The sequence below is a fragment of the Stenella coeruleoalba genome, assembly GCF_951394435.1.
Source record: "Stenella coeruleoalba genome assembly, chromosome: 17".
NCBI lineage: Eukaryota > Metazoa > Chordata > Mammalia > Artiodactyla > Delphinidae > Stenella > Stenella coeruleoalba.
In genome coordinates, this window is record NC_137163.1 from 2908080 (window position 1) to 2921759 (window position 13680).

At 50.5% G+C, this 13680-nt stretch overlaps 1 protein-coding gene across 13 annotated transcripts in view; it reads left to right on the forward strand.

Moving 5' to 3' along the window:
- The window catches only part of PTK2 (protein tyrosine kinase 2), a gene marked incomplete at its 3' end in the record, with an annotated part of 253282 nt that extends 240123 nt beyond the window's left edge, over positions 1-13159 (forward strand). For 7 of the 13 annotated variants that reach the window (XM_079902116.1, XM_079902122.1, XM_079902124.1 and 4 more), the window contains 5 exons: positions 1329-1368; positions 1704-1810; positions 6970-7125; positions 8814-8894; positions 11672-13144. In XM_079902116.1, coding sequence (XP_079758242.1) covers positions 1329-1368; positions 1704-1810; positions 6970-7125; positions 8814-8894; positions 11672-11884 — 597 coding nt within the window. Of the gene's footprint in view, positions 1-1328; positions 1369-1703; positions 1811-6969; positions 7126-8813; positions 8895-11671 lie in introns of all 13 variants that reach the window. The other 6 variants (XM_079902127.1, XM_079902114.1, XM_079902120.1 and 3 more) reach the window with 3 other exon arrangements.
- Positions 13160-13680: the final 521 nt, after the last annotated feature.

The window sequence follows — 13680 nt, forward strand, 5'->3', positions numbered from 1 at the left end:
GTAAAAATAAAAACTATTTAGATTTTCAAAATAATATTCAAGTTGGCAGCATGTTCATTTTGTGACAACTCCCCCATAGGGGGTAAGTGTCACTAGCCTCCGCGTTCAAATGGGAAAACCAAAGCCTCAAACCGGTGAGTGACTCACTCCTCCAAGGCCAGCACTGCACACGCAGCAGAACCAGAGCCCGGCCCGTCCCACTGCCCAGCCCATCAGCCTCTGCGCACAGGGACATACATAACATCTGTTGAACTGATCCAGAAAGTTCTGAGAATAGGATTTTCTAATTATCGCACTTTCTTGTTCCCTGAGTATCAGGAAATTCTTTAAGTCTTTTTACTGCTGGTCAGTGAGCACAACACAGCACAGCCACAGCCTGTCTCTTTGCAAGGTTTTGGCCCACTTCCCACTGTGTCAAGGAAGCCTGTTCCTCACACCTTCCCGCTCAGAGGGTTTTTCTAGTCTTTAAAATCGGGAGCGTTCAGTGGCCTGGTGGAAGCAGCCGTGATCCTGGGCAAGGAGCAGTTGTGACTGTGTGCCGTCTCATGGTCCTTTATTTTAAAGAAGTGGATGTCTACTCAGTAAAAGGAAAGCACCTTGAAGTATATGTGTTTTAGCCAGTTTATTGTTTTAAAATAAGCAAGGAAAGTCCCTCTTTTCAAAAGTACGATATAGTTTGAAGATACTTCTTTTCATTCAGTCAGCCTAGGATAAGTGGCTCTAATCATAGCTGCAGGCGTGGCACCCTAGACTAGGGCTGGTCCTATGTGAACCTGCCTTTTTCCCTGTGCCTGGGCTGGTTTGGCTTCCTGGCTTGGCCTGTGGCTGGTCCAGAACGGATGGAGGTGTCACACCAGGTTCTTCAGGTGAGAGTGACAACGTAGACATCCCAGTGCTCGGAAGCCTCTTCTCGTTGTCATTGTCCCTGATGGCACTCCTTCTTGTAATCAGAGAAGGAGGGGGTGGGGGAGAGTTTCCGGACACAGGACAGATTTCACACCCATGAAGTTGAACTGGAGACCTCCATGGGCATAATTTCTTTAAAGAAAATTTGAAATTGGTGTGACCACCCCTGACCGTGTTCCAATCGTGATTCCTCCTATGGCAGCCCTTATCCCATACCCCATTGGCATTATTTGCTTATTAGCCTAATCTAATCCCCTGTCCCCACCTGAGGCCTTGAAGGCTGGCCCCTCCCCCGTCTTGTTGGTCTTTGACCCCAGCGTTTAGCCCAGGGATCAAGGGGGTGGGTGGAGAGGGTGGGAAGGGGAGGCCGTTATCCTGTTGTGCACCCTGCTGCATTGACCTGGCTTTTTCTTTTCCCACAGACTGGAAACCAGCACATATATCAGCCTGTGGGCAAACCAGGTAAATGAAGAAATGAATCGAGTGTCACAAAATTTGTATAATTTGGAGGGAGGGGGTTTTGATGTATAGTTTCTTAGTTTTGAAAAACTTCATGTTGTGTTAACACTCTTCCCCCTACAGACCATAGCAAGTATGATGTTTACCAAATTCAGCCCACGACTAGAATGTTGGAAAACAGACTTTACTGCTCTAATGCAGCAGAAACACCTCTGTAGGGAGCCCTCTCTGAGATTAGCTTCTGTTGTAATAACATGAATCCGTGTTTGTTTGTTTGGGGGTTGTCTCCATTCTCTTCATTAATGTACGTTGAGTAATGGGACTCATTCCTTTACCAGATCCTGCAGCTCCACCAAAGAAACCACCGCGTCCCGGAGCCCCTGGGCACCTGAGCAGCCTCGCCAGCCTCGGCAGCCCCGGGGACAATTACAACGAGGGTGTCAAGGTGAGCGCCCAGGCCTGTGCGCAGCCCAGGACCCCACGGAGCCTTTCACTCTGGGCGATGACCCTGCGATGTGCAGTGGGGTTGGGGCTCGGTGGGATTGGGGGGCTCCTTGGTCGGCTCCAGACTCCTCTGAGTCAGGACAGACTTTACTGGAAAATTCTCTTTTCTGTTTTTCTCTCATGTGATAGATTCTAGGGCCTCAGTCAGATCTTAACTTTCTGAAGACATTTTCCTCTTATCAGACAGAATGTTTCTTTGAGATAAAAGTGCTGGGGTGGCTTCTGGTTTTACAAATGAATCAAACCAGGACGCCTGGGGAAAGCAAGGCCTTCTGTAGGCTCACTGTCTCTGAGGGTGTCAGTGTGGCCTAGTGGGCGACTTCCATCCTTTGCCATCTGGGGCCAGCGTGTGTAAAGCAGCATGTGCTGGGGACCACAGCCTCCTCTTCTGTGTGCCCTTTTAAGGAGAGGGATACCCTCTACTCTCCATTAGGTCAGTTATCTCTCAAAGTATGTCCTACTTCTCAATTCTGGTACACTTTGTCTTCACATTTTATTTATTTATTTATTTATTTATTTATTTATCTTTGGCTGCATTGGGTCTTCGATGCTGCGCGCGGGCTTTCTCTAGTTTCGGCGAGCAGGGGCTACTCTTCATTGCTGTGTGCAGGCTTCTCATTGCGGTGGCTTCTCTTGTTGCGGAGCATGGGCTCTAGGCGCGTGGGCTTCAGTAATTGTGGCACGCAGGCTCAGTAGTTGTGGCTCACGGGCTCTAGAGTGCAGGCTTAGTAGTTGTGGCTCACAGGCTTAGTTGCTCCGTGGCATGTGGGATCTTCCCAGACCAGGGATGGAACCCGTGTCCCCTGCATTGGCAGGCAGATTCTTAACCACTGCGCGACCAGGGAAGTCCCTGTCTTCACATTTTAATATCTCTAAAATCAAGAGGGTGTGTTGATTTAACTGGCATTTTTTTCCCTTCTTCGTGGTGCATAGAAAAAGGTACATCTTAGAATTCAATAGCTATGGGATCAGTTAAGATAAACTTTGCTTCACTAATAACCACCATTCATTGAGTGCCACCTGCTGTGGCAGAACCTGCCCCATGTATTTCAAATCCTCACATCAGCCTCGCGGAATTGGTGGGCTTATTATTGTTCCCACCTGTCACATGAGGCCGCTACAGTTCCCAGAGGTTAAAGGGCGTGTTTGAGGTTACGGCCTCCCCATAGCTGAACCAGCATTTAGTGGCAGACTTGGCTTTCCGCACACACATATGTGCTGCTGCTCCAGGTTTACCCCCAAAGCCAAGCGGCTGATTCCTGGATAGAAGCAGATGTATTGCCACCTTAGCGAATCAGAGAGGTTGTCCCCAGGCAGAGAAAATGTCATCTCCAGTTGCGAGCCAGCCTACAGCTGGAGGGCGGTGACCAGTAGTGAAGCAGCTGGCACCGTCTGGGTCCAGCCTGCTCCCTGCGGAGCCTAACACAGGAACCACGGTGCCAGAGGCGCCCCTGCACCAAGGGTCAGGCAGTCAGCTCCTGGAAACCAGGGTGCTGGTCCTGGGGGCTGCCTGGGGCTTGGCTCCCCCAGCTTCTGGGCCTCCAGGCCCAAGAAGCCTCCTTGCAGCTCCACTAGCACCACAGAGGAGCAACGGAGGGCACACCCTTTCCCAGTGTGGTTTCTTGACATAAATTTTAAAAGGAAAGAGAAATTGGGTTAATGAACTTTTTTTCATTTTTCATAAGCAAAAGAAGAACCTTTGAAAAGGGCTTGTATTGCAGTGAAAAGCCAACTTTAAAAGCGGATCAGATACCGGCTTAGAATTCTGACCTATATTCATTTTTTACATTTGAATAAATATAATTGGGAAATACCCTTATTGTAGGGTATTGAGCAAGTAGAAATCTTTATGGAAAGGAATCTTTTAAGTGTGCTTACTTAAAGTACACTCAGGAGGGGACTTCCCTGGCAGTCCAGTGGTTAAGAATCTGCCTTCCAATGCAGGGACGCGGGTTCGATCCCTGGTAGGGGAACTAAGATCCCACATGCTGCAGGGCAACTAAGCCCATGCTCTAGAGCCCGCGCACCGCAACTGGTGAGCCTGTGCACCACAACTAGAGAGAAGCCCGTGCGCTGCAACAAAGAGCCTGTGCACCGCAATTAAGACCCCACGCAGCCAAATAAATAAATAAATATTTTTTAAAAATACACTCAGGGGACTTCCCAGGTGGCACAGTGGTTAAGAATCCACCTGCCAATGCAGGGGACACGGGTTCGATCCCTGGTTCGGGAAGATCCCACATGCCGCAGAGCAGCTAAGCCCGTGCGCCACAACTACTGAGCTGCACTCTAGAGCCCGTGAGCCACAACTGCTGAGCCTGCATGCTGCAACTACTGAAGCCCGTATGCCTAGAGCCTGTGCTCCACAACAAGAGAAGCCACCACAGTGAGAACCCGCGCACTGCAACGAAAAGTAGCCCCCACTCGCTGCAACTAGATAAAAGCCTGCGCACAGCAATGAAGACCCAACACGGCCAAAAAAAAAAAAAAAAAAAAAATACAATCAGTAAACATTTTTGAATAATTAGTAAGTGTGAAGTATATGTCTCTGCTTCTTCGTGACATGTCTGTTTGGTAGAGGTTATCAAATCCAGCCTGAAAGAACAGTACTCTTTTAATACAGAAATGCTTACCTTTACCTGGGTGTAACTGAAGTAATTCGTCCAGCTCATAGCCAGAGATCAGTCTCAGTTTCTCTGGTGGCTTTATGTTTCGACTCTGAATTATCGGAGTTTTTGAGGAACCCCCCCACCCCAAGTGGTTGGGACTGGCTGTATCTCTGCAGGCAGTGGTGTGTCTAACTGCCTGCCAAGGGGCCTCCAAGTGGTCAAGCTCCAGAAAGTAGGAAACCAGTGACAGCTGTCTCTGCACACCAGGCTGGTGCTTTGGGAGGGTCCCTGTGAATGGCCCCTGGAAGCTTTGTGCCAGCGTTTCTGTGACAGTTGGGTGAAGGGTGAACACAAAAGAGCAGAAGCTTTGGACAGGTTAGAACAAACACCCTCACCTCCTGGAGTCAAGAACTGTAGTTCTTCCTGATGGAGCCCCAGCTGGCACGCCTCCTGAGGAAATGCGGCCTTTTACGTTGATCCCCTTTGAACTGGCCCTCCTGCCCCATTCAGCATCTCAGTGCAGAAGATAAAATGCTGACACGGCTTCTCTTGGAAGTGATGCTGCTATGAATAACCTTCCTTTTTCTAGTGCACAGAAAATACACAGTGTGGAGGGTTGGACCTCAGAACTTAGGGCTCTGCTAAACTTCTATATCAAAGGGTATACTTTTTTCAGACAATTCTAAGGAAAGGTCAAGAAATCCATATTTCTCTCAGTTAACTTTGCCTATTATGTTACAGTAGAATAGGCTTGGTTTAAACTGTAGAGAAAAAAAAAAACATTAAAGTTTCTAAGTTTAAAGTAAGGGAACCCAACCATAAGAACTGGTTCAAGTGAAGGGTTTTATGTTTTCGTTTTGTTTTTGTTTTTAGAATAAGCTCCTGATATCTTTAAACACAGCCTCAAGCCAGGCATCTGCATTACAGCAGGCTGGCTAGGTCGAAGGCCATTTCCAGGGATGCTGGATGTTGGGGCCAGGCCCAGGGAGTGAGGGTGTGCAGTTTCTCCAGAATCACTCAGATGTCCAGTGGGCAGCTTTCTGTGAATACAAGCATAGATACGCTTTCTTTCTTTTTAAAGACCCTTAATTCTTTGGATTCTTGCACGGCTGCCAGATTGTCATTCTCGGGCTTTGCATGTTGTTTTCCTCATTTATTTGTGAAAACGAGCATGGTGCATGGCAGACCCCTACTGAGTATGCGGGTGCCCTGAACAGACGGCCCAGCGGCTGCACTTCGATGGCCGCTGACGGAGCCGACAGGCGGAAGCTCACTCCTCTTGTTCTGCTCGTGTGTTTTTACGGGGGTTTTGTCTGCTGCCTTTATTAATATTGTTTTTCTTTTTTCCCTTTCTCTGATAAATTCCTTTAACTTGTCCTCACCTTCCGTTCGACAATAGCCGTGGAGGGTAAGCACATGGTATCTGTGTGTCTGTCCAGCTCTCTATCACACCCCGCTCCGCGTGCTGACTCTGGACCAGGAATCGGGAAGCCTGGGGAGGGCGCTTTTGCTTGGTTTGTCACCAAAAGCAGCATTTATATTTGCCCAAGAGTGAGACGTGAGCATCTGCGCAGTGATGGGACGTTCTCGTCCCTTGTGTCTCATGGCTTAGGGATGGGCACCCAGAGTTAGAGACTGAGCACTGGCAGTCTCAGTGGGTGCCGGCATTCAGTCTTCTCAGAGTGGCCATACGCAGTCCTTTTTGTGCCTGGGGTGGCCAGTTCGACTTTTTAAATACGCTGAAGGTTCCCTAGAGGCCCTTGTGCAGCCTTCAGGGCTCACATGTTGTCTTGGATAACATCTGTTGAAGTCTCTCTGTGCCCAGGCCCTGAGACGGGCCGTTTTACATATGTTCCTTCATTTCACCCCCATCACAGCTGCAGGTGAGGGGGCAGTGCCCGCCCCCCACCAACAGAGCTGCACCCGCACAGCTCCCACCTCAGCAGCATTCTGGAAGCAGGTGGTGTCCATGTAAAGAAGACTTGCATTTGCCCACTTTTTATAACCATAAAAGGAACACACGTTTCCATTAGGTGGTTTGAAGGCAACTAAGCTGAGCCATACAGGTTTTACTGCAAAATTCAAACTAAGTGGTAATTCTTACAGTCTCAGTGTAGAACACTGGACCCCTTAGCCAGCTGTCTCTAAATCCTCAGAGAGGTGTAAAATATCTGGATTCTTCTCTTTTGGTGAATGATTCTGGGGGGACGATGAATCACTTCTCTGAATGAATCCGGGGCTTTTAGTATAATATGTGTGATTCCATCTCATTTCCTTTAACTGAGCTCAAAGTTAGAAAAAAAGGTGCCTTATTTATTTGTCACTTGGATGAATTGCTTTTCGGTCATCCTCAAGCTGAACTATGTCCCCTAAGACAAGATCAGTTATGTGATCTGCTTTGATCTCTTTTAAAGACCCTTTCTAACCTAGTTGCAGTGATATGACGCCATCTGCTGGAGGATAGAAAGATAACCGGCTTCTGTGTTGGCAGCTTCAGCCCCAGGAAATCAGCCCCCCTCCCACTGCCAACCTGGACCGGTCCAATGACAGGGTGTACGAGAACGTGACGGGCCTGGTGAGAGCGGTCATCGAGATGTCCAGCAAGATCCAGCCAGCCCCGCCAGAGGAGTATGTCCCCATGGTGAAGGTGAGCTCAGCCCCCTCACGTGAAGCAGGAGACATTCCCTGTGCCCTTCGGGTCCAGCCTGACTCTTCAGAAGGTCTGCATCGCATGGGGATCACTGCCATTCCCGACCTTGACCCTGGAATGTCCTGAGCAACAGAGTCTGTCAATAACTACTGCTCATACGTATGATCTTGAGTGAGAAAAGGTGCAGAGGAGTACTTACAGTCTGATGCCGTTGTGACTTAGGGGACGTAATTACAGTGTTAAAGTGCCAAGACAGATGATACTTGGAGACCCTGCTTTCAGTCTTTTGGGCATTAACTCAGAAGTGGAATTGCTGGATCGTATGCTAGTTCAGGTCCTAATTTTTTGAGGACACACCATGCTGTTTCCCACAATGGCTGCAGCAATTTACATTCCCACCAGCAGTGCACAAGGGTTCTATCTAGTTTTTCTCCCTCCTCACTAACACTTTTTATTTTCGGTTTTGTTTTTTCTCGATAGTAGCCATCCTTACATGTGTGAAGTGGTATCTCACTGGGCTTTTGATTTGCATTTCCCTGATGAGTAGTGAGGTTGAACATCTCTTCGTGTGCTTTTTTGTGTTGGCCATTTGTGTGTCGTCTTTGGAGAAATGTCTGTTCAAGTCGCTTGCCCACTTTTTAATAGGGTTGTTTGGCTTTTTGTCGTTGGGTTGCAGCATTGAGCCCCATTTTTAGTACCAATGAGCAGTCTCTGGGACAGCTTCTTTCAGACCATCAGTGTGGGGCAGCTGCTTGGAAGCTGTGATGTTTTATGGGCAGCACAGTTAATCCATTCTGGTTCCGTCTTTAGGCTACACTCCCATAACACTTACAACCAAAGCTCTTAAGGGTGAACTTGCATGAACCACAGACGGGTTTTTAAAAAATACTAATAAACTCAACAATATACAAAAGCAACCAGAATTTTGTACATGATAAGACTTTTTATGGTGGTTTTCTAGAAGCTGCTTTTTTAACCGTATTACTTTGGCAAAACGACACTCTTTTTGTTGATCCAGTGTCAATAACTAGCATGTCCTTACTGGTCTTATACCTACTGCATGTATAACTTGGCATCTGAGTCATTACGTAGTTGACCCTCATAAGAATGACAGCGACAGACATTTTAACTCTAACGTCATATCATTTTTAACCACAGCTGGTCCCTTTAAGCTCCGAGTGGCAGGGGGAGGGCTGTTGTGCTCCGTGTACATAGTGGACGAAGCTCCGGGGTCAGAATGGCCTCCGTAGCAGACTGCCACCTGTCGTTCCCACATGTGGTAGCAGTAACATCCTTTTTGGTGGCCCACGAGGCTTTGGAAAGCACTGGGGAGGGAAGAGAGTCACGGAGCACACGCAGCCCCAGCGCCGCCTTCCCTGGGCGTCCGGGCGGCTTTTCATACATGAGCCTCCATTCCCCTGTTCCCCAGACAGTAGAGCATGAGTAGATCAGAGAGATCTGAATCTGGGGGAAATTGCCTCATAACTTAATGAGATCAGGCTCAGCACTGTGGAAAAGAAATACAGAAATTTTCCTAAAAAAAAAAAAAAAAGAAAGAAAAAGAAATTTTCCCGTAAGTGGTGAAAAGGAAATGAAAAACCATGTAACTGGAAGGAAACACTGTCATTGCTGGCATGAAACTCCTTGACGTGCGTCCTAACACTGGGTGTGTTCCTGTCTGTTAGGAAGTCGGCTTGGCCCTGAGGACGCTGTTGGCCACCGTGGATGAGACCATTCCCGTCCTGCCCGCCAGCACCCACCGAGAGGTAGGGCCTCATCCAGAGGGCAGCGTGGCGGGGGGAGCACAGCGCGCGCTCTGCAGGCGTGACCTCCTGGCCGGGCCCCAGGTCGGGACGCCGGCGACTGGCCGTCCATCTTCAGAGCTGTGTGGAGCCACCGCACCGCGTGTGGGGTCCCGACCTGAAGGACGGGGCGTCCGTGAGGACAGGTGGGGAGCGCAGGATTGGGGCTGCTGCTGCTTGGAACCCTCCAGAGCGAGGACGGAGGCTGTGGCATCCTGCCCTCCTTCCTCGAATGCCTCTGGAAAATTTCGAGTTTGCAAGTGACCTTGGTTTTCCACTTAAAGCAGCGATATAAACATTCCTTGTAGCCAGTAAATAGGCTTAGCGTTGGGGTCTGCACCCAGCCCAGCTCACTTCCCACGCCTCGCCCTTCCAGCTCCAGCGTCCACTTTCCTGCTTTCTCTCACAGGGTGCGTGATCTGTCCTTCCCCCAGCAGGCAATCTGTTTGTTTTCGTTTTCTTAGTTTTTACTGTGAAATGATTTCAAACTTGAGGAAAAGCTCTGAGAACAGCACCAAGAACTTGCAAGCACCCTCGCCCTGATTGCGCCGCCTTCCCCGTCTGAGCCCTTTGCGTCCTCTCTCTGCACGCGCAGGCTTTACTTCTCCAGAGCCACCTGGGGGCTGGTTGTGCGCATCTCGCCCTCTTACCTTTAGCATTTGCGTTTGTGTTTCGAATAACGGGCCATACTCTTAGCCTGCACGGTCACCGCATCCTGGAATTTAACACTGGCCAGTGTGCTCATCTCTCAGCAGGTGGTGGTCTGGGTTCACCAGTCACCCCAGTAATGCTTCTCCCTCTGGCTGGAGACAGCCTGGGGCTCACGTGGCCCCTGACACCGCTCAGCGTGTCTGTGTGCCTCTCTCCTGGGACAGCTCCTCAGCCCCACGCTGTCTTCTGCGACAGAGTATAGGCCCCTGTGTTCCAGAGCCTCCCTGACGTGGAGCTGAGGGGTGTTCTCTAAAGGCTGATGTTTCCTCCTGGTCAGGCTGAGGTTTCACGTCTGCGGTGAGGCTGCGTCCTCCTCGGAGGCCGAGTCCGAGGGCGGCACGTCCAGCAGGGCGTCTGGACACGCGGGGCGGTCGGGCTCAGCTCCTGCGGCTGGTCCTGTGAGTGGCACCACTTAAATCGTTCTGGAAAATGCCTCTGACTGGTGTCACCGTGTAACTGAATATTTCCCTCCAGTTCAGAGGTTAGCTAGTTTATCTGCTTTATTAGAAATTTAATTGGTTTTCCACAGTGAGCAAGGATTTTGCCCCAAATGGAGATGCTCCAGGCACCAGAGGCAAAGCAAGTGGCACCCTAACGGCTGGATATTTTGGCGGGACCGTTTCTAACTTCTGCTTTAGCTGGTAACGGCTGAGACGATCTCTCTGTGTACCTGGCTCTTCTGCACACCGTGTGCGCCTTCCTGTGCCCCTGCTCCCCTCCCGCCCTCTGGACCCAGCTGTCCCTGACCCCGCCCAGCGGTCACCGGGGGCCATGCCCCCACTGCCCTGACCCCTTGGCGAGACCCCTGGAGTTACAGAGCCTTGCCGGCCCCACCCGCAGCCTTTCTTTGCCGTCCCGATGGTGGCCGCCCCCCAGGTGCTCCCCGGACTTGCGTTTTACAGATGCCTTTTCTCCTTGGCAGGGCTCCCTACGCCCACAGATCCGGATGTTTGAGGCCCTCACCCTCTGTGCTGTGAGCGAGCCCACTCCGTGTGCCCCAGGCACTAGCTGTCTGCGGGACGTCTGCCCCTGTAGCACATTCTGCTTGCAGGGTCAGTGGGACCAGCATGCGCTCACCACCGTGCCCAGCACGAACCACACGCGCGCGCACGCACACGTACACACGTGCAGACAGCCCGTGTCACTCACAGGTCTCAGGTCGGGCCTTGCTTCGCCATCCTCACGGCCACATCCCCTCTTCCCTGAGGCATCACAGCAGCCTGTCAGCTGCTTGCTCCACCTCTGGGCTCTCCCTGCCCTTCCGTTTACGTTGCACACTGCCACCAGAGCCCTCTCTAGATTATGTTATTCCCCTTCCTAAAGTTCCTTAGGCCTCCCCGTTGCTAGGTTGAGCAGGACCAAGGTGAACGTGGGTGGCTGACGAGGCCCTTCACGGTGGAGGCCGGCCAGCTTGTGCAGTCTTGGCTGGATGCAGGCGAGTTCTCCTCTGTGGAGTCTCTCCACCCCTCTCAGAAGGAGTGAACTGCTCCTCTCCGGGTCCATTTCTGTGGCGTGATTTTCCCGTGTGTGATGGGCAGCTCTGTGCGTGCTTCTCCCACACTGGGCTGTGAACACAGACACATTGGGTCACTCTTGCGTCCACAACTCCAAGGGCCTTGTGTACAGTAAGTGCTCGCTGATTGTAGAAAGAGCACGTGGCTAGATCGCCGCTGGTTAAGTACACAGGTTGGAGGGATCGCGAGACACCCCAAGCAAAGCTCTCCAGCTCTATGGCTCCTTCCACCAGCCCTGACCCCACTTCCCACCTCTGATCCGTTTGGAAGGGTCTAGAGTATACGTCAGAGTGGAGCAAGTGTCTGGTGACACCCTTGAACCATCTCCTGCATAGCAGAGGAAGGTCTTGAAGCAGGTGCAGTAGAAAGCGTGTGGGCCTGGAGGTGGAGACCAGGGTCTGCCTTGTTTAAGGGGAAGGAAGAAAGTTTCTTCTCCTGGAGGCACCTAAGAAAAGCGCCTAAGAATGCCCTGAGCGTTGGCTGCAGGAGGCGCTCCTGACCCTCTTGTCCTTGCAGATTGAGATGGCCCAGAAGCTGCTGAACTCCGACCTGGGGGAGCTCATCAACAAGATGAAGCTGGCCCAGCAGTATGTCATGACCAGCCTGCAGCAGGAGTACAAGAAGCAGATGCTGACGGCCGCACACGCCCTGGCTGTGGACGCCAAGAACCTGCTCGATGTCATCGACCAGGCCAGACTGAAGGCCCTGGGGCAGACGAGGCCACACTGAGCGCCGGGGCCTGCTCCCCCCTCCGCCGCCACCAGCAGCGAGGCTCTGGCCGGCCGTGGGCGCCAGCACTCACAGCGCCAACACTCTGGCCGAGGCTGGTTGAAAATCTCATATAAGTTTAACCGCATTTTGATGTGGGTTGTTTTGGTTTTGGTTCTTTAATCATGGTGTTCAGAAAAGTCCGGGATCCAAAATGTGGCATTTTTCTGAGAATAAAAATTGTACGTGGGAAGCTTTTAAAGAATCGTGAAGAACAGATTTTGTTCACAACAGGATATGCTTTCGTGGAAGCGGCCAGGGCAGTGATGCACTGGTTCCTGAACTGGCCGGACTGGTCCTTGGAAGAAGACAGGAGGAAGTGGAGGATTCCAGGAAACCCAAGGGGCTGAGAATCCCTTTGCCAACCGCAGACTTACTACCCAGGCTGGAATTTTTGTCGTTAGAACACTGTTCAGTTGCAATATGCTAATACCACTTTACAAAGAAAGAATATAAAAGCTATATTTTGAAGACTTGAGTAATTTCAGAAAAAAACTACAACCCTCTTGTCTTTCCTGCCTTTTACTTTCATGTGAGTATGTGAAGCATTTGGTTGGAAACTAGCTGTAGAACACACTAAAAACTTTTGTCTTTTTCCACCAGAATAATGTGCCGGTTTTTTGTAGCGCTGTTATTTCTCTTGGAAGCAGAAATGCTTTGCACCGGAGCACCTCCGAACCGCATTGAGAAGAAGTTCTGGAACCATCCCTGTTTTCCATTTTTATATAATTTATAAAGAAAGATTAAAGCCATGTTGACTATTTCACAGCCACTGGAGTTAACTAACCCTTCATTGCGTCTGTCTTCCCAGGAAGGAATTGGGCGAAACAGAGATTTGGTTTCCTTTTGGTGTCCAGTTTTACCATCCATTCTGTTAAGTAATTTTGAAAAATATGCCCTCTCTTTAGTTTGTTGGGGGAAATAAATTATTCTCAGGAAGAATATAATGAACTGTACAGTTACTTTGACCTATTAAAAAGGTGTTACCAGTAAAGTGCTTGGTGTAATATCCTTTCTGTTGGTTCTGTTCCTTCAGATCAATTGAAATTTCTCAGGTGACTTGTCAGATAAAGTAACATACAGGAAAGCTCTCGATAATGATTAGTTTCTTTTATTCTTTGTCTTGTCGACAAGTCGAGAACACTCCTCATAAGTTAACCTTTTTGTTGCATCTTCACGGTTAAATGCAGAAACCGAGCTAGGGTGATGTTGTCCCTGAAGGACTTCCCTCCACAGGCTTGGTGTCACCGCCACCTGTCCAGCCTCGGGGAACCTGTCCTCTTAAGGGAACTGTCAGCAGGACAGACCCCAGACCCCCCCTCATCTCGCTAAGCCTCTGGTGTGCAGGATGGGGGTCTGCAGCACTGGGAACCTGGAGGGAGAAGAGCCGGGGCGCAGCCCCCAGTGGAGGGACTCGAGCATGTCCTGCAGGAAGACGCACGTCCCCGTGTGCGGCAGAGTCACTCCCCTCTGGGCTGCCTGGCGTCCTCTTCGTCTGAAGAGAAGCTCGGGGACGTCGCCCTTCTGGGTTTCTCTCGGGCTCTCCAGTCTCCGCTTCGTCGTCTTTAGGATGGTGACCGTGAGGTTAAATAAAACGAGCGGTGTGAATGATGAAGCGCTTCACACGCTCCCAGGGGGTCGACTGCGGGGCTGTGGGCCACGGCCGCAGCGCATGTCCTCTGCCTCCTGCTCTGACTTTCCCTCCAGTACCAAGAACTGCAGGTAAGTCTGGAAACGTCCTGTAAGTCAGAGGGAAG